Genomic DNA, 27,559 nt, shown 5'->3' with positions numbered 1-27,559 from the left:
CCAAGGTCTTCAGGACCTTGGTCAGAGGTCTTTCTGACAATTGGATGAATGAGTTTAGAAGCTTAGAAGAAGGGGTGGGCTGGAGATGTAGGTTGTGGTAGGTGATTGAAGCCATGAGTGGATGAAATGCCTGGTGAGGTCTCTTGTAATTTGGGCCAGTTATCGGGTCCACTTTGATACCTGGGAACACCTTACCCTGAAAACTCAGTGCTAGTGTGAACCACCCCTTGGACCAACATTGCTTTGGTCTCATAATCATCTTGGATCCCACAATTTCTCTATCTCTCTCCTCTTTGATTTTTACACTGCCACCTCTTCTCTACCATTTTTCTCTCATCTCTTAACCCTTTCTCTACATAGTTCTCCTTGTGCCTCGTCCAATTCCTCTCCCTTTATTATCCCTTGTATGCATCTCATTCCCATCTATTTTTCTATGCTTCTATGTCTGGATCTAGTTTTATTATTGAAATAATGCTCTTTATATTATCACTTCACTTTCTGTTTGCTCTTTGCTTCTAGTCTATTTCTCTCGATCTTATCTTGATCTTTTCTTTTTTTTTTTACAATTGCAATCATTGTCTGTATCTATATTTTCTTCATGTATGTTCAGCTTCCTCTCCCAGATTACTACTTTCATCATCACCAAATGCCTGCTCTTTGGACATTGTTTGCACTATGGAATACATCACAGGCCTGTCAGTCAGTCATGGACTTTCTGACCACATTTCTGGTGAACTTCTGAGACATAACTTGGGAATCATCCCTCCCCCCACCCAAGCCCCATCTGGTGATATTTAGATTCCATATCCACTTAGAAAAACTCCAAACTTACTCAGATACCTTTTCATTTAAGACCCCAGCCTACCTTCTCCATTCTTTCTCCTTTCATTATCTACTCAGTGTCACCCCCTTCCATTCAGGAGCCCGGCTCTTCTTTCTCTTTGGCTTCCTCAAGCCTGATGACGTAGCCCTAATCTGTGCACAAGTCTGTCTCTGTATGAGTGTGTGTTCATTTGTGTGCACATGTCCAGCAATGCTTTTGGGGGAGGGAAAGGGAAGAAGGAAGAGCTTTTCCTCTATGCCTACAGGGAAATAAAGATAACTGATAAGTAGCATCAGAATTGCCTTCTCCATCACATGCTAACAGGCTGGCATCTCTTCTGACTCTCTTCTATTCCTTTGAAGAGCTTTGAATCCATAGGACACTGAAGTGAAACAAGGAAATGACGGACAATAGATGGTGACCAGGGAACACTCTTCAGTGTGGTCATGTTGAACTATGTTCACAGCTCAGGTGAGCTGAGAAAAAATACACCTACTGCAATGACTACAGCTCAGATCCAAGAGGTCTTTGCTCTGTCTCGTTCTATCCAGCCATACTTCATTGTCTTCCTATTTCTCAGTTTTCTGCTTGTTGCCCTGCCTTACACATGTCTATCTCCATCTCTTTGATTCTGTGAGCTTGTCTCCCTGATTTCTCTTTTCTCCTGTGTTGTCTTCTCTTTTATCATCAACAATACTGTTAATATCTGGTTATTTTTATTTCTCTCTTCATCCCTTTCAGCCTTGGTGTTATTATTATTCTAGGTGTTTTGTGTACCATATAGCTGGCTCTATTCCTGCCTCTTTGTTTCTTCATGATTTTCATTTTCCCCTGTCTGTCTCTATATATACATACTTCAATATCCACACCAATACTGGTGGTTGTATATCTACCAATGTATACTGCCATTTATGTCATTTACATATGAATATGTAGTTGTTGTTAAATATGTTTTCTTGCATCAGGTGCTGATACATTCCCCTGTGAATATGCAGTTTGCTTGTAACTCCTGCTTGGAAATTGGTCATGTGACATAGCTCTTATCTTCCTGCCTGTTACATACAGCAGTCACCTTTCTTTCTTTCTTTCTTTCTTTCTTTCTTTCTTTCTTTCTTTCTTTCTTTCTTTCTTTCTTTCTTTTCTTTCTAATAGATTATGCCACTTTTTTTTTAAGTTTTTACTGGGGAAGGGGAACAGGACTTTATTGGGGAACAGTGTGTACTTCCAGGACTTTTTTCCAAGTCAAGTTGTTGTCCTTTCAATCTTAGTTGTGGAGGGCACAGCTCAGTTCCAGGTCCAGTTGTCATTGCTAGTTGCAGGGGGCGCTGCCCACCATCCCTTGCGGGACTCAAGGAATCGAACTGGCAACCTTGTGGTTGAGAGGATGTGCTCCAACCAACTGAGCTATCAGGGAGGCAGCTCAGCTCAAGGTGCCGCGTTCAATCTTAGTTGCAGGGGGCGGAGCCTACCATCCTTTGTGGGACTCGAGGAGTTGAACCGGCAACCTTGTGGTTGAGAGCCCACTGGCCCATGTAGGAATTGAACCGGCAGCCTTCGGAGTCAGGAGCACAGAGCTCCAACCGCCTGAGCCACAGGGCCGGCCCCAACAGTCACATTTCTTGACCCTTATCTGTTTATACATCAATTTCTTCATCCCCAAATGGGGACAGCATGAGTTAGTCTATCTGTCTTAAGGATTTTGTGATGACAAAGTAAGATCTTATTTGGCAAAGTACTTTAAAATAACATGATACAATCCAATTACAATGTGATGGACATCTGTCAAAAACAATGCCAGAGTTTCAGAGTGATTGATCTGAAGCTTTTATCTCTGTCTATAATTACATAGCAGGGCCAGTTATATTTTGAGGCTTTTACAATTACAAATATTATCAGTGCCAATCAATATATCACTACAGAAATCTAAGATCTAAGTATAAGCAAGCATGACAGTAAGAATTAAAAAAGACTCATCATTTTGGTAATTATTTTTTTCTACAACAGAGATACACAATTACATACATTTAGATAATATGTTTTATCCTGGTGAACATAAGCTTATAATAATTTCCTACCTCCTTCCATTTTATAAAATGTCGAAAGTAGTTCCCAGGATTAACTGGATACAAGGTAGTCATGGCGCTTAGAATAAAATGCATCTGGAAACAATAGCTTTTAATTCCTGACATTCGCAGGCCAACGCTTGGCATCCTAATCTTCTTTACCTGTCCCATTTCTTAGGGCTGAGCTAGAAGTGTCCTGAGGTTCTTCTGCATCAGTCAGTTCTGAACAGTCAGTACTGCTGATCCCTGCAGAAAGAAATGAAATTCCATAACAGTCTCAGTGTGTGTTATAGGAACCAATCCAACATGAAATTCTTTAAAAGGAAAATGGAAAAGGGAAGCTCGTGTAGGAAGGAGTAGAAATATTCCTACCACTAGGCCACCTGGGGGCTCTATCTGACCTGTTGGTAAGGTTGCTCCAGGAACCATCCCCAAGGACTGGGGTTAACTTTGCTGTGGAAGGCACTCCCTTTTGTCAAAATTTCTTACACTTCTTCCCTTTTCCACTGGTCTGCTGTTGCGAGCACCTGTAAGGGCAGATGCTACATTTCAGTCTCTTCCTGCAAGCCAAGGGGACATTAACCCCTCAGCAGGGCCCTATGTCCCTGCGTGGCACTCGTGATGCAAGTGGGGAACAAAGTCCTGGCACACAGGTTCAGACAGAATAACACAGCTTTATTTGGAAACCAGTGTCCCTCCAGAGGCCAATGCTCTGGTAAGCACAGAAGGTTATACAGAGTAGAATAGAATTTAATAACGAACCAAGTTCCCGGGTCAATCAGGATGGAGAAGGTGCCTGGTCCGGGAGAGACGAGTGGGCCCACGACGGGTCTGAGGCGAGCTGGTCTTGCAAGGAAGAACTTCGGAGAGGCCCGGAGTATCGCAGCTTGCACCTCGCAGAGGGTCTTAGCCGGAGTGCCCAGTCAGACTACTCACGGCATTGCTCCAGAGTTCTCCTCTTTCCCTTGGACTTGTTTACTTCTTAGGTGATAACCGGAAGTTGTTTTGGTGAAGGTGTTTATCACTCAATTTTGTTATGCTTAGTTTCACACAAAAACATGTTTTTCACTTCACTCTTATCAGCCTCACACATGTGCAGCCTTAATCGTGTCCCTACTAGTAAACAACTTGTTTTGCAAACCTCAATCCAACACATATAATACATTTTATGTACTCTATACATCTGCACATACTTCTGCTTCCGGCTCTGCTTCTTATGATGTTCTGGTGTTTTGGCCCCGGTGATGGCCGTCCTTACCCTTCTCATCAGGACCACTTCTCAGTACAAAGCTCCAGGCGAGCGGGGTTTCTCGGCTTCACTGGTGTCTGAAGAATATAAACGTCTTCTCACTGCAGAAGAAGCAAATGTCCCTTGGGGGTCTCAGTGTATGACAAAGGAATCAACAGAGGAAAAACTTGGGGAGCAATGAAAACTCAGTGCAATAATTTCCCTCTCTCAGACTTCCAGGATCTGCCTTTTGTATTCACGTGACATTAGGTCAATATTTTGTCCCTCCTTAGCCAGGGTCTAAGATAATTCACTCCCAACGGTCATTTCTGCTGTGTTCTGGCCCTCTGTTTTCTTACACCAGATTCTCTTTCTTCTTTTACTTGTCTCTTTATAAATTTGTTGTTGTTTTTGTATCTGCATTTGTATTTATTTTTAGCTCTGCTTCTCTCCCAGGGCATTGTTAAAAGTCTGCTCTTGAGGAAGGCAGATCTCCCACTTGGCTGCTTCCCAGGTTGACTTTGTGAAATAGAGCCACACCCTTCTGTCATCTAATATCCTAGGAAAGTTTACTTGAAAATATTTAAAATTCTATTGTGTTTGTCTTTGACTTCTTTGCATTTATGTTACAGTCATTAGCATAAGTAACTAATACACAAGTCAAAATCCACACTGGATAAAATGAAAACAAATTCATATTTTACTTTGAAAGACATAAAAAAGAGAATAAATATTTTGTAGAAAACACTGCTCACTTATAACTATGAAGAGTTCTTATTTATGTGATTGTGTTTCCTCATCTAGAAACAAGGGTAATATGTCCATCCTGCTTGCCCCCCAGGGTTGTTGTAAAGGAAAAAGTAAGATATTGTTTGTAATGGTCCTTTGAAAAACCATTATGTATGTCATGATGTCCTGAAGAACTCTGTCAAAAACAACACTTTGGGTTTCAGAATAACTTAGCCATTTCTACTAACAGAAAAATAGATGGATGAGTTGTCTTGTGACGCTATTCAAAGTTTGTGATTAAATGAGAATATGACTTTCTAATAAAGGAATATTTAGCTTTCTCTTCTTTATAGAAATCACTGTAGAAACTAACACTTCATAGGCAGAGAAACTAGTTAGCTTTAAAACAAACTCATTACCTTGCTAGTTCATTTTTACTCTACATCAATATAGGGTACCTATGTTGACTAATAGGACCCATCGATTAATAGGCCTCACCCTCAAGAATAAACACATATATATATAATTCTTATTATATATATACATATACATATTTCTTATATGTATGTATATATTTCTTATATGTATGTATATATTTCTTATTTCCCTATGTTTCCCAAAATGATCCAGTAAAATATGCACAGAATGAGATTCCAGAATAAACTGGATTCATGGTACAGAAGGGGCTCAAAACAAGATGCCTCAGTAAACAGCAGCTCTTAACTCAGGTTCCTGCAGCCCAAGCCTGTCTCTCCCACCTCCTTACCAGACCTCCTTAGTTTCAAGGTTCTTGGGGTCTCGTCTCCATCACTGGATTCTGAGGAGTCATCACTGCTGATCACTGCACAGAGGAGCAAAACCCCTTAGTTGCTCAGGGGGGCGCCATGGAGCCCACAGACAGGAAACCCCATAACGAGTATCAGGGGGACCTGGAAGCTGTTAACTAGGTCACCCCGGTGTGTGCCTGAATGTGTGAGACCTGCGGTTGCTCCAGGTCTTATGCAAAAGGTGAGGAAATTCATGCACGGACGTCAGCTTTGCCCATCCCGCACCTCTTCCTACTCCCACCCTTATTTTACCTCTCGTTTACTCTCATTTTACTTCACTTTCCTCTTAGCTTGGCTCATTTCCCCTAAGTATGCCTGTCTTTCTGGGGATGCCTCTCTTTATACCTCTCTCTGTCTTTATATGTCTCTTTCTCCATCTCCTCTCATGAGTATCTTGGCTCTCCAATGTTTTCCCCTTCTCTTTCATTCCTACCCCCATACTTTCCTCTCTTGAGTCTCTCAGACATCAATACTTACATCTGCCATTTCTGTCGTTTGGTAAATTTCCAATTTCTGGGAACCCTCTTCTGCTAAATTCCCTGCATAAGGCAGTGGTTTGCTTCCCCTTCTGCCTCCGTCAAGGTCACCTGGATCTCCTCGGTGGACCATGATGACATGTCCCAGACCCTAGCCCAGTACCTGGGATTCACATTGCATGTTCTTTCCATCAGCCTTACCTATTATTTCAGATGCCTGGAGACACGCAGTCCTTGCTTGCGATTGCCTTTCAACTTCTGAATGAAAAAATGGCTTTTCCTTCTTTATATCCACCAGTAGTACAGAACAGGAATTAAGTTTGATTCCATGGTTGGGTAGCTCCGCTCCTGGACCAAATTGTAATAAATGAAGAATTTTGTTTGTCTCCCGCAAAAGGATTGAGCACCCCTCACTGCCATGAACAAGCCCTTCTTCTCTTTCCACTACAGGAAAAAGCTTCTCTCACCCCTTCCTTTCCTGCAGCTCAACTCTGTCCCTTCCTTTGTGCCACTCTTAACTTTGGTTTTATTGTTTTCATTTTTGTTTTTACTTTACTTTTACCACACTTCTCATTCTTTGATGATTAATTTTGTTTGGCTTTTTCAAAAATAAAAATTACAGTTGGAGTGAAGCATGCATAGATAAAAATGGGTCATTCATAAATTTGGAATTATCACAAAGGAAGAATAGCTGAGTAACTATTACTTTGACAAGTACTAGGTGATTACTAATACCCCAGAAAGCCTATTAGTGATGCCTCCCACTAACTGTCCCCACTGATCTTGCTCAAGTGAACCACCACTTTGATATTTAACATCAAAGATGATTAATTTATCTAGTTTGGAAATTTATATGAATTTGTTTAAATGGAATCATGTATTTTCCCTCTCTCTCTCTTTCTCTCTCTCTTCCTCCCTCCCTTCCTCTCCCTCTGCCTCTCTGTCATTTGGTTGTGGGAATTTGACTTATTTTCTCAACATTATATGTGTGACAGTCATCTGTGTTAATTTTGTGTATTTATTTTCACTGTTGTATAGTATTCCATTATAGAAATTATCCATTAAAAATAAAACCATTGGAAGATTACGTCAAACTGTTTTCCAAAAACGCATGTAATCTCAGAGATTCAGTTGAGAGAACTTGGTAATTCAATTAATTAAATAGAGTTTTGTTGGTGGGAATGTGACATGAGGGAGTGAGAGGAAAACATGGTGAAATATGCAGCTGTGTGGTAAGTGTCTTTCAATATATCACGCCATTAAGTGTTGACCAAATGCTGAGGCCACAGGAAGGTATTGGATTTTCAACAGGAAAGCCATATGACCTGCTTTGAACTTTTGAAAGATTCATTGAGCTGAAGTGCAGAGAATGGATCTGAGGGGAGCAAGCTAAGAGGAAGGAGACCGTTCCTCTATTGAAGTGAGAAGCGATAGGGATCTGGGTTAGAGTGAGTGCACTTAGGATGGAGAACAAAGGACAGGTTAGAGATATTCTAATGTTGTAAGTGAAAGAGTGGCTACTAAAATCATGGTTGTTTCCATTCACTAAGTTTTTGGACTGTTTGTTACTCAGCAGCAGATAACAGATATAGCCTCCAAATATAGATGTCCATCAGATCTTCCAATAAAGATCTTCAGACATTTGAAGGAATGAGCCTATATAACAGGTCTGGGCTGAAGATGTCTATTTAGAAATCACTAGATTATAGACGGTAACTGAAATTATGGAGAGAACGAGAGCCTGGAAAGAGGCCTATTTTTATCTGAGAGGGTTCTGAGGCCGTTTTGATCATCATGAATACCTTATCCTTCTCAATGTATTATGAACAGCCCCTTGTGTCTTCTTTACTGAGACTGTCTCCTCAAATGAGACAGTGTCTTGATTTGTCTGCCCTCCACCAATTCTTCATTGTCCTTTGCTCATTAGCTACATAGTTCTTTTTGTGTCTCACCCCATTTTTGTATTCACTGAGATTCATTTCCCTCTGTATCTTTCTCTATTCATTCTCTTTTCCTCTAAATTTTTTTAATCAGTGTCCCTCAGGCCCCAGCAGGTCTAGGGTGAGGCAAAGGAGGTCCCTAGACACAAGAAGGTGCCAAGAGGGAGAGCCTCCTTATTTGTGCCCTAGGGTCTCCCATGTCTCACTCTAGACCTGGCCCTGTTGTCTCCTACCAAAGTTTTCAGTTTAGCATATCTCTGTTAAGTTTCCTACTTTCTTCCATTCTATTCCTGTTTCTTAATTATCAGTGTGGCCTGTGTATGCCTCTTCCGTATTAATTTTGTCTTTCCATAAATTTCCCTCATCTCAAGCATTCAGATCATCCCCAAAGCTCTTCCCCTGTGCCTTTGTTCACCATGTCAAGTCCCTCCACCTGCCCCTTCATTTCTGAAGGACCTTCACCTGGGCTTCCTTACTTCCAAAGCTGACCAGCAGCATCATGCATGACTTCCATGTTTCTAACTTCTAAAACCAAGTGGCAACTTATTTCTTTTCACCAACTGCTCAACATGGCACTGTTCAAATTCCATGTCAATTTATCTGAAATCTATCTCACTCTTATACTTTATTTGGTGTTCCCCATCCATCTCTTCTACGGTCTTTCTCTTTGCATTTTCTCCCCAGGGACATCCCTCCAGAAAAAGATGAGCTCTCTTTCACTTCACTCCATTTCACACCTGTTGAAAGCAGTCAGAGACTGTGCACAAGGTTATGTGTTCTGGGTGGTGTTAAGGTGGGTGGGGGAGATGGTTGGTATGAGACAACAAAGGAAAGCTTTTGCTCTCGTAGATAAACAAAGATATAGTTAGGAAATTGGCAAGACAGGTGATAATTACTTTCTTCATCACAGGGCAATGGGCTGGGTGTCTCTGATCTTCCACCCTCATTATTCACTTCGATGGACACTTGTTCGCAGGAGTCTGAAAATAAAAGACAACAGGTGAGATTCAACAGAGCCTCGCTCTGCCCTGTTACCATTTTGTTTCACCTCACCCAGCTTCTCTTTTCCTCTCGTGCTCCTACTTGTAGCCCGTCTGCATATATTGTCACCTTCACCCATGAAAGTGTGCTTTATTGATTCCACGTTCAATCTCCCCGACTTCTTTGGAATTTTGTTTCTGTCTCTCTCCCCCATGAGGCTCTGTGGCTCTTCATCCTTCATTTCTTAATTCTTCCTTCCTTCCCACTTTCCTTCCTTCCTACCTCCTTCCATCTCTCTCTCTCTCTCTCTCTCTCTCTCTCTCTCTCTCTCTCTCTCCTTTCTCTTTGTTTCTTTCTCTCTGCAGGTCTCTCCTATCAATATATCAGGCTCAATTCTTGCAAGCTGTGTGTCTATGTGTTTTCCCCTTCTTTGTTAATAGGTGTCTACTTAATTCATGCAGTACTTTTTTGTCTACCACCAGCAGGTACCCCTTGGTTCCCACACTCATGCAAACGTAGTCACTCATCCTTACCTGCTGGCTCAGACTTTTGGGCACGTTGTTCACTTGCTTGTTGGCTTTCTAGACTGGTTGCATTCTTTCTCCTTGTATTTATCTTCTCAGCTTTACAGAGGAGCTCTGAGAGTCTGTTTTTAGGTGGGGTTGTACCTAAACCACATTTTGATTCATAGATATTTAATTTGAACTGTGAATCAATTAGGGTCCAACAATAAAACATAAACCACCCATAGCTTTTAAAGCAGAGGGAATTTAATCTAGGGCGTTGGTTATACAGTTGATAGAAGTGCTGAGAAGCCCAAATGAAAGAATGTGGCAACTTGAAGAATTGTCAACAGGAAGCTATGGGAGGGACACAGGATGAGCGCCTGTGCTGAGGTCACCAGGTAGGTAGAAGCTGGACAATGGCTGTCCTGTTTGGTGGGAGGTAGTGTCATGTGAGATACAGCTGCTACCAGAATTGCAGGCTGAGGCAGTGGCGGGGAAATGTCCAGCTTCTCCCTTGTTCCTAATGTCTTGCTAGCAGTGTCTCCCATGTTTGGAACCCAGCAGGAAGCCAGCAAGCAAGAGAGCTGGCAGGCAAGTCTGCAGGGGCCAGTGGTCAGAGAGAGAAGGCAAAGCAGAGCAGGAAACGATAAGGAATGAATCCTATGAAAACCACCCAGGACCAGCACAGCCCCTTCCCCATGGCGACCCCCTCTGCTCATTATGGTTCCACCAGCCCATCCCACTCATTCCCACCAACCTCAATCACGTATGAATGGATACATGTTTTTTCAGTGCATTTCGATTTTTTCATTTAGTGCTATTTTTCTAAGCATAGCAATTTATGTAAAGTACGACTTAAAAATTAATTCCCCAAATATAGAATGTGGGCCCTGGTGCATGTTTTGGCCGCATTCCCAGTTCCTTGGAGCCTCCTCTTTGGGTGGTGGGCATGAGACACAGCCCTTCTCTCATCTGTGCATGTCAGTCAGCTGTCGCTGCTGGGTGAGACTCTTGGACACAGTTATTGGTGGTTTTTGTGCATTCATTTGGGTTGTAGGTTGACATTTCTCTCTTTCTATTCATTGCTCCCCTTCACTGAGATGCTCTGGGATCTCATTTCCAGGCAGGGCAGCCCCCAGGCCATTTAGTGAGTTATAATGTCACTACCTTCTCACCCCACACCCTCCACACACACCCTGGATCCTTCTCCTCTGCTCATTACTAGTCACTTTCCTTTCACTCTCCCCTTCCTCTTCCCACCAGTTGCACTAGTAGGTAAATAGTTAACACGGATTCGTGCATTTTAAAAGATATTTTCAATGCTAATTTTTTTAATAACTGTGATTTCAAAAGTATAACTATGCTTTCAAAAATCACTCTGAAAGCTGTTTCTTTTATAAAATGTATTACTAATTTAGAACATTCTTAAACAACACATCCCACTGGAAGCTACATAGTGGGGACTTTCCACGGTGCCCGAAGTTCCCTGAGACTCTTCCATATCACTCATTTCCAAACGAGAGTCATGGAATAAAGACATGCCGTTCATCATAGTCTGCTCTAGGGATGGGGACCCGGGGCCCTCACTTTATCTTCCTGGGATTGAGGCTCCTATTGCTTTTCTCGCCTCTCCATGACCGGGGGGATAATTGAATCCACAAAGGACATACGTGAGCAGAGAAAATCCCCAGTTTACTGTAGTGGTTAACGGCTTAGACTGTGGCACCAGAATCACATAATAATGATCATTAAATACAGGAATATTAACAAATGCATGGAACACTGAGGAAGTACCAGGATGAGAGTGAATGCTTGACGTGACACAACTTGTTTAAAATCTGTCACCCTGTGAGGTGGGTACTATTAGCACATCCATTTTATAGATGATGACACTAAGAGACAAAGATCGTCAGCCACGTCCCCAAGGTCACAGGGCAGAATCTGAAGCCAGGCGGTTGCTCGCCAGTCCTGCTCTGACGCCGCCTCACAGCACAGCCCAGTCCCTCGTCTCAGTGGGTGAACTTATACAAGTGGCCAACTCTCTGAGCTGATTCTTTGTCCTAACAATAGTGTAGATGATAGACCATCATTTTGAGGTATTTGAGAAGATTAAATGAAATATTGCCTGTATCATTATAAGGGATATTGTGACTGATCAGAAACTTAAGTCATTATACCTAATGTCTTAAGTTTATAATATTTTAATTAATTTAGTAACATTACTGAGGGTTCTAGATTAAGGGAAGGTCAAGGGTATAAGCAGTGGTTATTGGCTGTTAAAGTACCAGCGCTTTTTCAGAGGCCCGTCTGGCGTTTGGCAGGCAGGTCCTGGCCTGCTGCCCCAGGGCTGATGATGGGAGAGGGTTTGCTCGGGAGGCACAGTGTGCAAGGTCTTCTGTGAGGGGCCAAACAGGTGAGGGACCCCGGCCCAGGAGGAACACACTCGCCTCTCCTCCCTTACCTCTCTCACTGCAGCGCTGCCCACCCACTGCTGGATGTGACCTCAAAGCACAGAGGCCTTGGCTGGATTCCAGCAGGACAGAGGCAGAAAACTGTGAAGCCTGGAGCACGGACAATAACGTCCTGGCCCAGAACCATGAGGAACTGGCTGTAAGTGTGTTTAAGGACTGTGGACAGAGCAGACCTCCCAGGCAACCATAAAAGTGAAGACTCTGCTATCTAAGTCCTTGGAGAAATCGAGGCTGCAAGGAGGACAATCCTGGGCAACAAGTACTGTAAAGAAGCAACACCGTCCCATCACAGCACATACCAGAATGTGACCAGAGAAAGCAAAGGATCACAGAATAGGAACAGACCATTATAATACCAGTGATCTGAGGAGGGCCAGGTCAGGATTTGACATGAGTTTTCACCAGTTCCTAGGGGACAGAAATTAGAAATTTATTTCAGAAATTGAACTATAGGCTGTGCCATTTTCACCTTATCACCCCTGACCCCCTATTTTTGGTGTTTATAAAATAAGAATTGACCCCATCTAAGTATCAATACAAAACCTGTCTGCACCTGGAGGATCCCAAATGACTCTTGCCATCACCTGCATCCTTGGCTGAGAGGACGTCAGTCAGGCCACCTCACTGTGTGTCCTCCAAGAGCCACTCAGATAACTGGCGATGGCTTTTCTTGTTGCCCACGGCCATAGCAAACCTGCCTTTGTCCCCAGAGCTGCCGCTAAGGTAAGTGGCCTTACCTTACTTCCTACAAAGTCCTGGTGCCTCGCTCCCCACCCCTTCACACCACACCCTCCCTCTGCGTCTGTTCACTCTCTCTTGCTGGCCTTTCCCTGAGTTTCAGGGGCTGATTCTCCTCCACTTCCTCCAGCTCCTGGTGTTCCTTCTGTATCTCTCTCTCTGCATATGTTTCCCTAATTTGGTCTCATGTTTCTGTCTTTTCCATGAGATGACCTGGGTGTGTCCAGGGCTAAGAACACAGGCTCTGGGTTCAGAATGCCTGGGTCCATCCCTGCTCATTTGCCCCACACACCTGGTCTCTCTGATTTCAGTTTCCTTATCTGCAAAATGGGCTCATAAGTAATACTAACCTCTAATGGCAGCTGTGAGCAGAGCACTAAATCCACAACTGCCAGAGGATATGTTCAATAAGTGAGCACTTAATAATACTGTTGTTTTTATTGTGTGTGTGTTTTTTTACCCCTTTTGCTTGTCTTTCATTTCCCTTTCTTCCTCTCTCTCAAAGTACCCACGTCCTCTTCTCCACATCTCTACATCTTCCTGTCACCTATCTCTAGATGACCGCCTGTCTCCTTAAACATTCCTGCTCTTGCACGTCATCCCCCACAGTTAAATCAGTTCCTTCTTCTATCATCATCAAGGGTCTCCTCTTTGAGTTGACCTTGAACCCATAGTTCTTAGCCCTTCACAGTTTCATGCTGATCTTCTCCTAAGGGCCCTTGTAAATCACAATTACTTCCAGGTCATCATTCTCTTTAAATCTGGTTTCCTGACTCACACCCTGGGTTTCTGTTTTGCTGAATTGGTCATTGGGTCAACAGTGGCTTGTCGTAGTCACTCCTGCAGGATCGGCCTCTGGTCACGGGCTCATACAAACACCCCTCCCTGCCTTCTCCATGCTCCTCAGTGTTTCTTCCCTGATCCCCAATCTCCACTCAGGACAGGACCCCACCTCCCTTTCTCTTTTCCTCTTATCAGAAGATTCGGTTTTTATCTGGTCACAATCACCTTGTTCAAAATTTGGTTGGATATCAGGCCACTCCTCCCTTTTCTCTCCAGCATTATCTGAGAAAAAAGTTTTGTCTGGTATCACTGAAGAGAGGGCAAGAGAAGACAATTAGAAATCTCCCTCAGAGACCACAGATAACATCTCAAATTTACACATTGAGGAATTTCCAGCCGTTGGGTCGCTCAGGGCTCACTGGGTCCCAATCCTCACAATAAAGATCTCCCTTCATCCCTGGGACAGAAAGGAGAACCCCCAACAAGGGAGCCTTTATGTTTCCCACACAGAGGGGAGTGACTCAAGTGTCAGGATGAAGGAGTCATGGAAACACCGTGAGCCAGTTACTCATGTAAAAAAATTTCAGAAGTCTGAAAAAGCACATATGAAAATAAATACTGCAAGTGCAATGTGTTTCCTGACCTGTTCAAACTGTAAGGAAGAAACAGGGATTTCCTTGGTAGAAGGATTAGGATCCTAGAGAGTCCGCGTGTATAAAAGAGGAAGCCCAACAGCTTTACAGATGGGGCTGGACAAGAGGAAGGTTGGACTTAGTTGGGTCACGGAGGGTGAGCGCTTCCCAAAGGGACATCAGAGGACAAACCAGAGGAATTACACAGGCCTCCTGGGGGCCCAGAACCCAGGAACAAAGGAAGGACACTCTCTGAAGCTGAAAGCAGGAGAGCACATTGTGGTGCTGGGGGACGTCCAGAGACGCCTGGACCAGGGACCCAGGGGGCTGTCAGAAAGGGCAGGCAGGGCACCAGCCCAGGGCGCCTGCATGAAGGTGACACAGCAAATGTAGAGAGAAAGGAAGTAAACCAAGCCCAGGTGGGAAGGACTCTTCAGGCAGTCGGGGAAGGAGACAGCAGGAAAGCAGTGTGCCCACAATGCCCAGGGTTCATGGAAGATTACCTCCTGGGACAACAAATCTGTACTTAGTTACCTTCTAAACCTGCAGTGTGGCTTTACTGTCTAGGAAATGACTTCAAATTCCTTAGCTTTAGATGACAGGTCTTCTAAAATCTTTGTTTTAAAACATATCCCTTTTGAATCAATTCCCACCAATTGCATCTCATTCTAAGAGAAATCTAATTTGTCCCAGTTTTGCAGACAAACTGGACCCTTTCACACTCTATGGCTTTTCCTGTAGCATCTGCCCTCCTCAGTTCTTGTAATCATTTTTCTTTTTTCTCTTGTAATCATTTTTCTTGTGAATTCTCCATTGTTACTTGGAGATGTTGGTTGAGACCAAAGTGTGTTGGGATAAAAAGGTTTCTAGGCAAGTCAAAACAAAAAGTATTCAAAGACATCTTTACTGAGTAGCAATTTAAAAAGTACAAAATCATGCCTTCACAGGAAAAAAGTGGAAAACTAAACCTGTAGTTTTGTACAGTATCATAAACCATCTCTGGCAGAGCAACTGGTTTTGTGATATTGGATTGTTTATCACCCAGTTGTAGAGAATGAGTTAATGAAAACATTTTTCCTTCTTTAAGGGCAAATTTGACCTGGGGTTAACTTTCCTTCTCATTACTTTGGACACTTGATAAAGGAGGCCTCTCTGTGGTGTTTCTAGGCCAACACTGGCTTTACGGTGAAAAGTGACCTGTGACTGGAGGTAGATAACTTGCGTGTGGCCTGGGAGGGACTGTGTGTGAACTCTCAGCCACTTTTGGTCTTCCTTCAGTGTGGTGACGCTTGTAACTTGGCTGTCCCTCGTGGGGCTCCTGGAACTTATGGCTACAGACTTGTTACATGAGACTTTGACTCCCATGGGCTTGGTGCTGCTAAGCCAGGGTGGATCCTGCCCCCACCTCTAAGCTGTCACTCAAGGAAGGTGGCAGTCAGCTTGGTGGACTGCTGTGTGGATCACTGCAAGGGGGCCCACAGAGGAGAAGCAACTGATGCTGCCTTACTGGGATGCTGCGTGTCCTGTCATTGGTCCTTCTAAGTAAATGTGATGCCACTGTGGGTCTGGTTGTCCTGTGAGTCTAAATGCCTAGTTAAGCAGAACTCTGGGTGGGTGTTGTGCCAATTGCCATCGTATCATAACTTTGAGAGGGCTCAGGACATGTGTGTTTTCTTAACTGCTGTATCCCCACTGCATAGCTACATGTCAGACATGTGGTAGAAGCTCAATATGTACTTGTCGAAAAAGTTGGCTTGGACATTAAAAGGTAGATAATAAACCTAATTACCATTTCTGAAGATTTCACAGATACGGTTTAAACCAGGATTGGTTTTCTTGAGGACATCGCTGAATATTACTTCCAGAAGTGGCAGGTCAAATGTCTTCTCTAGTTCACAGAGAACATTGTACACCACTCTCTGTACAGGGACATGTTTTCTATAACAATCTTCACAATCCTTAAAAAACATTGAAGGAAGAAAATATAAACACAGATTTCCAAATTACAGAAGAGCTCTAGAAAGGGATTTTACTGATAACGTATTAAAATTTTCCTACATTATTATCTTGTCAAGTAATGTTTAAAATGTCTATGTATTTGTATGGCTACTAATTGAAATAAATAAATCGTTCCTCCTTAAAAATGCCCATTTGTGAATCTGATCACCTAACCCTCGTTTATATTAGATGGAAGAGAGAACGATTCTGAAAAATAAAAATGGGTTCAAGTTAAGTGATGTGTAGCCCTTTCAGAGCCTGGCAAAATATATTAGGAGTAGAGTCAGCAGGTGATGAGCAGCTGTTCTACTGACTGGACAAACCTTGTCCCTCCCTCAGGACTGACTTAGCCTGGAAGAGCTCAGGGAAACCAGCTGATGATTCTCTTCCTACTGTGAGCTTTGCCACAGAGAAAGCATCTTTCTAGGAAAAGAGAAGACTTGCATCTCTGTTTCTCCACCTAAGTCTTTTGCTAAAATTAACCTAAATCCCAAGACCCCAGAAATATCAAAAGTTAAGAAGAAAAAGAAAAGGAAACTGAAAACTTCTGGAGAAGGAATAGCAAGCATCTACTTCCAAATTTGTCCTAACAAGGCATTAATTCTCTGTGGGTTTTAATGTTCTCAGATCTAAGTATTTAAATTGCTGTGCATTGAAATGAAATGCTGTGTCAATTATTATTTCATTAAATCAATTCATTAGATTTATTCATTCATTCACTAAAATTACTTTTAATTGCTTATATTGTACACATGCCTGCAAAGCATTATACCTCTACGGAGCACACCCACTTTAGGTCCAGCCTGTCTGTAGTGCGATTCTCCCCGACCCCAGTGGGCACCATGGAGCACCATTCCTTCAATTAGGAGCAGGACTGTCTCCAGTGATGCCGGCTTCTCCTCTCCTTTTTTACCTTGTAGGAACACTTCCAGTAATACTTGAAAATGTCCCCAATCATAGGAGACTCTTCAGTCGGCTAGTTGTGTCCTGACATTTGATTCTAGTATCAAAGTGTAACTTAGTTTGGGGACTGTTTACCAGATTATGACATAACAAACCTCACTTACTGCATATGTTTCATTGGAGATGAATTCACGGTCACGGAGAAGTTCAAGAAAAGGAAATGTGTCTTGTATTACATCTGAAATCTCCACCTTATATTTTTTGAAGTTTTTGAGAGCAGTCTCATAGATCTGTCTGTTGTCTCTGTTCTGATCTTCTGCGGATGTGCTAAAGAGGAAAGATATTATGTGAAAATGGTCAAGATTTTGAGATGCTTATGGGGGCTTTAACATTTTCTATATGAAGGATAGGCTGTGAAGAACCAATACATATAAGATAAGTGGTCCTGAACAGAGAGTAGAAAAAACTGGATTTGAAGCAATAAACAAAGATATAATAGAAAGAAGCATGGAGGATCAGAAAGACTTACTTAGTGCTGAAAAAGTCGACTCTGTTCGATCAAAGGCATTGGAAAGTTGCGCTGTTCTAAACATATATAGAGTATTTTTTATTAAAATTTTAATTGCCCCTACATATCTCTTTGGAATATGCTATGTTGGAAGTCAGTCTCTAGCACCGCCAGTTTTATTTTTATTTATTTATTTATTTATTTGGAATGACACTGTATCTTTATTTTTTTAAATTTATTTTTAAATTAATTTTTATTAAATTTATCGGGGTGGCATTTGTGAGTAAAATTATTTAGGTTTCAAGTGTACATTTCTATAATGCATCATCTATATATCGCGTCGTGTGGTCACCACCCAGAGCAGGTCTCCTTCCATCACCATACACTTGACCTCTTTACCTTCTTCTACCACCGTCCCCCACCAACTTACTTTTTGATAATCACTAAACTATTTTCTGTGTCTATGATTGTTTTGTTGTTCATCTTGTTCATTTGTTGCGTTTATTTTTATATCCCACATATGAGTAAAGTCATATGGTTCTCGACTTTTCTCTGTCTGGCTTATTTTGTTTAGCATGATAATCTCAAGATCCATCTATGTTGTCACAAATGGCAGTATTTCATCTTTTTACGACCAAATAATATTCCATTGTATATATGTACCACATCTTCTTTATCTTATTATCTATCAAAGGACACTTGGGTGGTTTTCATGTTTTGCCCACCATGAGTAATGCTGCTATGAACATAGGGGTACATATATCTTTACAGATAAATGTTTTCAGATTTTTTGAGTTGATACCCAGAAGAGAGATTGCTGGGTCATGTGGTGATTCAATTCTTAATTTTTTGAGGAACCTCCATACTGTTTTCCATAGTGGCTGTACTAATTTACATTCCCACCAGCAGTGTATGAAGGTTTCTTTTTCTTCACAGCCTCTCCAACACTTGTAATTACTTGTCTTGTTGATAATAGCCATTCTAACAGGTGTGAAATGACATCTCATTGTGGTTTTGATTTGCATTTTTCTAATAGCTAGTGTAGTTGAGCATTTTTTCATGAAACTGTTGGCTGTATTCTTGGGAGGTGTCTGTTCAGGTCTGGGAGAGCTGCCCAGTCAAGCATAGAAAAATGGGCAGTAAAACCCTGGCAAGAAAGTAAAAGGGAAGTAAAGCAACACAGAAAACAGATTTCAGAAAGAATCAATCTAAAGGAATAACCCATAGGATGAAGAAGACATCCCCAAAGCACTAACATCACAGTAAAACCTAAATAAATAAAGCAACAGTGTGCAGATGGATTGATATAATAACAAAATGTGGTTTAAAGTCAAGTTTGCAGAGCTGTCCAAGGAAATTAAGGCCCTCCTCTCAAAAATAAACACAATTAACTTTTTAAAAAATTGGAAATAAGAAGAAAACAAAAACTACTAAATATTAAACAATTGGCATAGAAGAAAGGTTTGAGACAACCACTGTGAACAGAAAGTAAAAAGCTAAAGAGATGAAAGCATTAGGTACAGATAAAGCTGTGAAAGCTAATGTTGCTCCAGTGGAAGAATAATTTTGTCCCCAAATTGAAAAATAATACAGTTTTGAAGATATCAAAGAAGAAACTTTCTCTGAAGTGAAGGTGGAATTGAATCTGCCACCTTAAGAACACAAGACTATGATTAAAGACAGTGTGCATGGAATTCACCAGTAATTTTCAGCATCATTTTAATTATTCATAATAACAAGGGTACATGTATCTCATAAAATCAATGCTATCTCATAAAATCAATGCTATCATTAGTCTATAATCTAAATTTCAAGCTTTAATAAAAAACAAGTCACCATAAACAAAGTTAAAAGACAAGGAAAATATTTCTATAACTTTCAGAATATTTAGCAAACTCCCTTATCACATGAAAGGACAATCACCTGAACTGATAACACTGGCCAAAAATAAACCAGCAAACAATTCATAGAAGAGGCAATTTAAATGGCCAATAAGCACAAACAACTGTTCTCCTATGTAATCAGAGAATGCAAATTAACTAAGTGAATCTCTTTATCCAGCATCTTTGCAAAAATGGGTATTGGAAGATGGTTCATCTCATTGTTAGAAGATGGTATTTGTTCAGCTACTTAGAAAGACAGCTTGGCAGGATTTATAAACAAATAAGTATTAGTGCTCTTTGCCTCAGTGATTTTGCTTTTTTGCTTATTGAGATAAGAAATATATTTGTATATATGCCAAAAAGAGATAAATATATAAATGTTATTATCACAGCTTGTTGGTAAAAGTGAACAATAGAAAATGACCTGTCTGTCAATGGGAGAGATGGTTTTAAAATGATGATATATCAATTCCACGGAGTGGTATGCATCTGTTAAAAAGAGTGTGGCAGATCTATATTTATTAAAGTGAGAAGATCCCTAATATTTTTACCATTAAAATAAGTAAAAATGAAACATGAGATATAGAATAGAATCTCATTTATTGAAAAGCAAGATGCAAATTACATATTTAGGAAAATAAGTTATATGTGTAAATGCATAGAAAAAGATAAGGAAGGCTATGCCCGCAACCCTCTACAGGACCAGGACTGGAAGCTACAGGGGAGGGTGGTGAGTCAGACTTTTTCCCTCTATATAATTCATGTTGTTTGTAATTTCATGAACAAGAATGTAAAGTGTAATTCTTTGTATTAAAATTTTTTAAAATTAAACATATTAAGTAATGTTATTTTTGAGTCATTACTAAAGAAAAAGGATTTCTACCCTTTTCCTCTTGTCAGAGGTATAACCCAGAGAAGAAAATCAAAGTAAAAATAAAAACAGTCAACGTCTTAAAAATGGCGGCATGAGGTGAGCCTCTTGAAATCTCCCCTGGAATTTATAACAAATTGAACAACTATAATTCCACAAAGGACTCCCTGCACAGCAGAAAGGCAAGACTAAGAGGCACACTACTGAAATCATCTAAAGGTGGGCAAAGTGTGCTAGCAGGGGAGGAGGGAAGGGAGAAGTGCAGAGATGGGGCTGTGCGGGTGCAAGATGCAGACCTATCTTGGTGCTCTGAGCTTGCTGCATTCCAGAACTACTGCAGCTACAGGAGAGGGAAGAACTCGGACTGCTAAGACTCTGCTTATGGCCCACAGGTCTGAGGGGAGAGCATATATTGGGAGAGCTAAACCCAATGCTCACGGTAGAGACCTCGGAGTAAAGACTGAGGGAAGAAGTGTGAAAATGGTGGTTTAAGCCATCACTGCTAAACAGAGAACGGAAGCCTAGGCATTGAGCCTAGCTGCCCCCTCCCTACGCTCCCAGAGCTCCCCCCAACCCCATCTGCCCAGTGCTAGAAGCACATGAGTAGCAGTGTCAGATCAAAAGAATATTTGCAATTCTGAGAACTGTGGTCCGCAGTCATGGAATCTCAGCCCGACTAGTTCTGGCAAAGGGGGGGAGCCGTAGAAGCAGGACTGGCGGTGGTGGTGGTCATCGCCATTGCTCTGGGCCACTTTTCACAACCCACCCCACCCCTGTCTACACCTTTCTGGTTGGATCCCTGCAGGAGTAAACAGAGCTGCTGAAACACATGGGCTCTGAATCTGGTGCAGAAAGAGCTTTGGAACTTCAGAAGCTCTCCACCCTGCCCCATAATGGAGGCAGCACCCTATGACCCAGAAGCACTGTTCACTGAGGAGAAATCCATCTTTTAGGGAATCCCCCTATTGCATGAGAAGCCAGAACAGTGCAGAGAAAATATAACACTACAGCATTAGAAAGAATAAAAGGCTGCAGTCAGAGAGAAAATAAAACATTCTACCAACTCCTACTGGAAAACAAAAGAAAGACCTCTTTCTATCAACCTGTTGCAAAAACCACTCTTGTAGATGTCTAGGAAGAGAAATAATACATCATTAATTGCCATGAATAACCAAGGTAACAAGACAGCTCAGGAAGAAAAATAAAAAAGTCTCCAGAAAAGGAACTTAAAGACATGGAAATATGTGACTTGGATAACAGAGAATTCAAGATTGCAGTTCTGAAAAAACCCAATGACATGCAAGAAAACACAGACAGGCAATTTAATGAACTCAGAAACTCAATCAAAGAACAATATGAACACTTTACCAAAGAGATTGAAATTTTAAAAAAGAACCAAATAAAATTTCTGGAGATTAAGAACTCAATAAAAGAAATGAAGAATGAAATAGCCAGCTTAGGTAGTAGAGTTGTCAAAGAATCAGTGACATCGAAGATAGAAATCTGGAAATGAACAGATGGAAGAGGAAAGAGACTTGAGACTTAAAATAAATGAAAGAACTCTACAAGAACTTTCTGACTCCATCAGAAATAGCAATATAAGAATAATGGGCATACCAGAAAGAGAAGAAAGAGAGGAGGGAACAGAGTATATTCCAACAAATAGTTGATGAGAACTTCCCAAACTTGTGGAAAGAACTGGATCCTCGAATCCAAGAGGCAAATAGAACACCTAATTACCTCAATCCCAACAGGCCTTCTCCAAGGCACATTGTATTGAAGCTGTCAAAAATTAATGACAAAGAAAGAATCCTCAAGGCAGCCAGGGAAAAGAAGATGGTAACCTACAAAGGAAAGCCCATTAGATTATCATCAGATTTTTCAGCAGAAACTCTAAAAGCCAGGAGGGAGTAGAATCAAATATTCAAATTATTGAAAGAGAGAAATTACGAGCCAAGAATAATATATCCAGCAAAGATATCCTTTAGATATGAACGAGGGATAAAGACCTTTCCAGACATACAGTAGCTGAGGGAATTTTCTAACACATGACCGGCACTACAAGAAATACTGAAGGAGACTATTCAACCAGCATAAATAGGGATAATTTGTGACAACCAAAACATAAAATGGGGAGAGTAAAAGCCTGAATGGGAATATAGGAATGAAGAAAGTAAGCATGCTGAAGAAAATGGAATACTCTAAAAATGGAACTGTCTTTTACATAAACTTAATGGTAACCACTCAAAAAAATCCAAAACTGAAATATATAATGTAATACAAGAAGAAACAGAAGGAAAAATCATAGAATACCACCACACAGAAATAATAGACAACAACAAAAAGTCAATGAAACAGTCTAGACACAGTCTAACCAGAAAACCAAAGATAGAATGATACGAAATCCTCACAGACCAATAATCCTCCTAAATGTAAATAGACTGAATTCACCAGTAAAAGGCATCGAGTAGCAGATTGGATCAAAAAACTAAACCCAACCGTATGCTGCCTCCAAGAGACACATCTCAGCTACAAGGACAAACATAGACTCAAAGTGAAAGGGTGGAAATTGACACTCCAAGCAAATGGTATCCAGAGAAAATCAGGTGTACCATACTGATATCAGATGAAACAGACTTCAGAATAAAAAAAGTAACAAGAGACAAAGATGGACATTTCATAATCATAAAGGGGACTATACAACAATAAGACATAACAGTAATCAATATTTATGCCCCTAAAAAGGGAGCACCAAAATATACCAAGCAACTACTAACAGAACTAAAGGGAGAAATTGACCAAAACACAATGATAGTAGGGGACCTAAATACATCATTGACAGCTATGGATAGATCATCCAAACAGAAAATGAATAAAGAAATAGCAGCCTTAAATGACATTAGATGAAATGGACATAATTGACATTTATAGAGCACTTCATCTTAGAACATGAGACTATACATTCTTTTTCTAGTGTGCATGGAACATTCTCAAGGATAGACCATATATTGGGACATTCAACTAGCCTCAGCAAATTTAAGAAGATTGAAATCAAACCAAGCATGTTCTCTGATCACAAGGCTTTGAAATTGGATATCAACTGCAAAAAGAAAGCTGGAAAAACCACAAATATGTGAAGATTTAAACAACATGCTTTTAAAGAATGACTGGATTAAAGAAGAAATAAGAGGAAAGGTAAAAAAACACATAGAAACAAATGACAATGAAAATGCATCCTACCAAAATTTCTGGGATGCAGCAAAAGCAGTTTTCAGAGGGAAATTTATATCATTACAGACCTATCTCAAGAAACAAGAAAAATCCCAGATAAATAACCTCATGGTAAACCTTAAAGAACTAGAAAAAGAAGAACAAATGAAACCCAAGGTCAACAGAAGAAAGGAAATAATAAAAATCAGAGAAGAACTAAATGAAATAGAACAAAAGGACAATAGAAAAATTAATGTGACAAAGAGCTGGTTTTTGAAAAAATTAATAAAATTGACAAACCCTTGGCTAGACTCACTAAGATAAAAAGAGAAAGACATAATAAACAAAATCAGAAATGAAAGAGGGGAAGTTATCACGTATGACACAGAAATACAAAGGATCATCCAAGACTACTATGAAGGACTATATGCCACCAAATTCAATAACCTAGAAGAAATGGACAAGTTCTTAGAAACATATTGCCTTCCAAGGCTGAATCATGAAGAATTGGAAAATCTAAATAGATCGATCACCAGTAAGGAAACGGAATCAGTCATCTGAAACCTTCTCAAAAGCAAAAGTCCGGGACCAGATGGCTTCACTAGTGAATTCTACCAAACCCTCAAAGAGGATCTAATACCTGTCCTACTGAAACTCTTCCAAAAAACTGAAGAAGAGACAATATTCCCTAACTCTTTTTATGAGGCCAACATTACCCTATACCAAAACCTGGTAAGGACAACACAAAAAAAGAAAACTACAGACCAACATCTCTGATGAATACAGATGCAAAAATCCTAAACAAAATTCTAGCAAATTGAATGCAACAATGCATTAAAAAGATTATTTATCACGACCAAGTGGGTTTCATCCCAGGGTCACAAGGATGGTTTAACATATGCAAATCCATCAATATGATACATCACATAAACAAAATAAAGTACAAAAATCATATGAGTATATCAATTGATGCAGAATAAGTGTTTGACAAGATACAACATCCATTTATGAGTAAAACACTTAATAAAATGGGTATAGAAGGAAAATACCTTAACATGATAAAGGCTATATATGACAAACTCTCAGCTAATATCATAATCAATGGTGAAAAACTGAAGCCCTGTGCTCTATGTTCAGGAACACGACAGGGCTGTCCCCTATCACCTCTGCTTTTCGACACAGTGTTGGAAGTCCTTGCCAGAGCAATCCGGCAAGAGAAAGAAATAAAAGGCATCCAAATTGGCAATGCAGAAGTTAAATTATCACTCTTTGCAGATGACATGATGCTACATATAGAAAACCTTAAAGACTCCACCAAAAACCATTAGAAACAATAAACTAATACAGTTAAGTTGCCAGCTACAAAATTGATGGACAAAAGTACGTTGCATTCTTATATACTAACAATGAAATCTCAGAAAAAGAAATAAAGAAAAACAATTCCTTTTGCAATTGCAACAAAAAGAACAAAACACCTAGGAGTAAACTTACACAAGGATGTGAAAGACTTATATACTGAAAACTATGACATTTAAAAAAAAATGAAGGAAGGCACAAAGAAATGGAAAGACATTCCATGTTCATGGATTGCAAGAATCAACATAATTAAAATGGCCGTATTACCCAAAGCAATATACAGATTTAATGCAATCCCAGTGGCATTTTTTAAAAAAATAGAACAAAAAAATCATCAGATTTGTATGAGAAAACAAAAGACCCCAAATAGCCAAAGCAATTCTAAGAAAAAAGAACAATGCTGGAGGTATCACACTCCCTGACTTTAGCTTGTACTACAGGACAACAATAATCAAAACAGCATGGTATTGGCAGAAAAACAGACACACAGACCAATGGAATAGAATTGAGAACCCAGAAATAAAACCACATAAATATGGACAGATAATTTTTGACAAAGAAGTAAAACATACAATGGAAAAAAGACAGCCTCTTCAATAAATGGTGCTGGGAGAATTGGAAAGCCATGTGCAAAAGATTGAAACTGGACTGCTATCTGTCCCCATGTACCAAAATTAATTCAAAATGGACCAAAGACCTAAGCATAAGACCTGAACAATAAACTGCAAGAAGGAAACATAGATACTAAACTTATGGACCTTGGGTTCAAAGAGCATTTTATGAATTTTACTCCAAAGGCAAGGGAAATAAAAGCTAAAATAAATGAATGGGACTACATCAAATTTAAAAGCTTCTGCACAGCAAAAGATACCATAGATAAAATAAAGAGGGAACCAACTGAATGGGAGGAGATTTTTGCTAACAACGCCTCTGATAAGGGGCTAATATCCAAAATATAAAAGGAACTCCTACAACTCAACAACAACAAAAAAACAAACAACACAATTGAAAAATGGGCAGAGGATCCGAAGAGACATTTCTCCAAAGAGGACATACTAATGGCAAATAGACATATGAAAAAATGCTCAACATCACTAATCATCAGAGTTATCACCTCACACCAGTTAGAATGGCTCTCATCAACAAGACAAATAATAACAAGTGTTGGAGAGGCTGTGGAGAAAAAAGAACACTCATACACTGTTGGTGGGAATGCAGACTGGTGCAGCCATTATGGAAAGCAGTGTGGAGGTTCCTCAAAAAATTAAGAATAGAATCACCATATGACCCAGCAATCCCTCTCCTGGGTATCTACCCAAAAAATCTGGAAACATTTATCCATAAAAATATATATGCTCCAATGTTCATTGCAGCTTTATTTACGGTGGCCAAGACATTGAAACAACCAAAGTATCCTTCGATAGATGATTGGACAAAGAAGTCATGGTATATATACACAATGGAACACTATTCTGCCATAAGAAAAGATGAAATAGAATCATTTGTGACAACATCGATGGATCTTGAGATATTATGTTGAGCGATATAAGTCAGACAGAAAAAGCAGAGAACCATATGATTTCACTGATATGTGGTGTATAAAACTGAAAACAACAAAAGAACAAGACAAACGAAGGAACAAAAACTCATAGACATAGACAATAGTTTAGGGTTACCAGAGGGTAAAGGAGGAGGGGGGCTCTAGAAGAGGGTAAACGGGGCCAAATATATGGTGATGGAAAGAGAAGTGATTCTGGGTGGTGAACACATAATGTGAGATATAGATAATGTATTACAGAATTGTACACCTGAAATCTATGTAACTTTACTAACAAATGTCACCCCAATAAACTTTAATTTAAAAAAATAATTAATTAATTAAAAATAAATAAATATAAAAACAGCGTGCACTAGTCTTTCATGTCTTGGTCATTTCTCTTCCTTTTACTCCCTTTGATCAACGTCACTGGAGAAAGAATCCAGACCCATGGCCAGAGATGGGACTAGGCCCGGAGCTGACCCATCCCCGTGTTATACTCAGTGTTTGCAAACAAGTCATGTGTTTACCCTGAATTTTATATTTTCTAAAGTACCTTCTTTGAAACAACCTAGGGGAAGGTGCAGGAGGCCTGAGGAAATGAGAAGGTTCAGAGGTCACAAGAAAATAACAATCGCTGCCTCTAAGCGTCCGAAAGAGCAGTGGACTCCAGATGGTCCTGTCAGCTGAGCAGGTGGTAAAACAAGAGTCAAGTGGGTGTGGAAAGGTGGACTCACACTAGCAGCTGTCCTGCTACAGTTTAAAAACTGGATTTCTCGTTACATATTCCTGCATTTCATTACACTGCATGTGAGTGTTCTCATCTAAGGTTAAGGTTCACATGCGTGTCTAATAACAGCCCCTAAAAGAGCAACGTGTCCAGAGAGAAAGTTAAAGGAGGGGAGATAGACTGACCTGGTGTTGAGGTCGCTGCCCCCACTGGCCATCTTCCCGCCTTGGGCCCTGCCCAGGCCTGGAGCCTGGGCCTCTGATCCCTCCGGTCTCCCCTGCCTGCGTCCAGTGAGGCCGGAGTCCTGAGCAGGAAGTCTGAACCGTCTAACTCAGAAATGGCTCCACCCAAAAGAGGAAAAGAGAA

At 40.6% G+C, this 27,559-nt stretch overlaps 1 protein-coding gene across 2 annotated transcripts; it reads right to left on the bottom strand.

Annotated features, from left to right (window-relative positions):
• Nucleotides 1-3,540: 3,540 nt before the first annotated feature.
• LOC109451484 (nuclear autoantigen Sp-100) lies at nt 3,541-27,559 on the bottom strand. Of its 2 annotated transcripts, XM_074314758.1 has the most exons (10): nt 27,379-27,559; nt 17,263-17,425; nt 15,987-16,155; nt 13,791-13,874; nt 12,390-12,452; nt 9,601-9,735; nt 8,983-9,066; nt 6,348-6,494; nt 5,610-5,684; nt 3,541-4,236 (listed from the first exon to the last, which is right to left on the bottom strand). In XM_074314758.1, exons 1-10 carry the CDS (start codon nt 27,408-27,410, stop codon nt 4,166-4,168), a joined length of 1,023 nt encoding a protein of 340 aa, XP_074170859.1. In that variant the 5' UTR covers nt 27,411-27,559; the 3' UTR covers nt 3,541-4,165. The 2 variants fall into 2 exon arrangements, with proteins under 2 accessions (XP_074170859.1, XP_074170860.1); XM_074314759.1 differs by lacking the exon at nt 13,791-13,874.

Source organism: Rhinolophus sinicus, linkage group LG01 (genome assembly GCF_036562045.2).
Source record: "Rhinolophus sinicus isolate RSC01 linkage group LG01, ASM3656204v1, whole genome shotgun sequence".
Taxonomy (NCBI): domain Eukaryota; kingdom Metazoa; phylum Chordata; class Mammalia; order Chiroptera; family Rhinolophidae; genus Rhinolophus; species Rhinolophus sinicus.
The sequence above is the reverse complement of the archived record's forward strand: the minus strand, read 5'-3'. Positions and strand labels throughout refer to the sequence as shown.

Bases quoted from the DNA above. Each gene is read 5' to 3' on its own strand.
- LOC109451484 (XM_074314758.1), bottom strand. From the start codon at position 27,410: ATGGCCAGTGGGGGCAGCGACCTCAACACCAG. The intron at 13,875-15,986 runs GTAATTAGGTTT...CCCTCTCTTCAG, and splicing joins CTGTGAAATCTTCAGAAATG to TGATACCAGACAAAACTTTT. The intron at 12,453-13,790 runs GTGATTGTGACC...TCTGTCCCCTAG, and splicing joins CCAACCAAATTTTGAACAAG to GAACTGGTGAAAACTCATGT.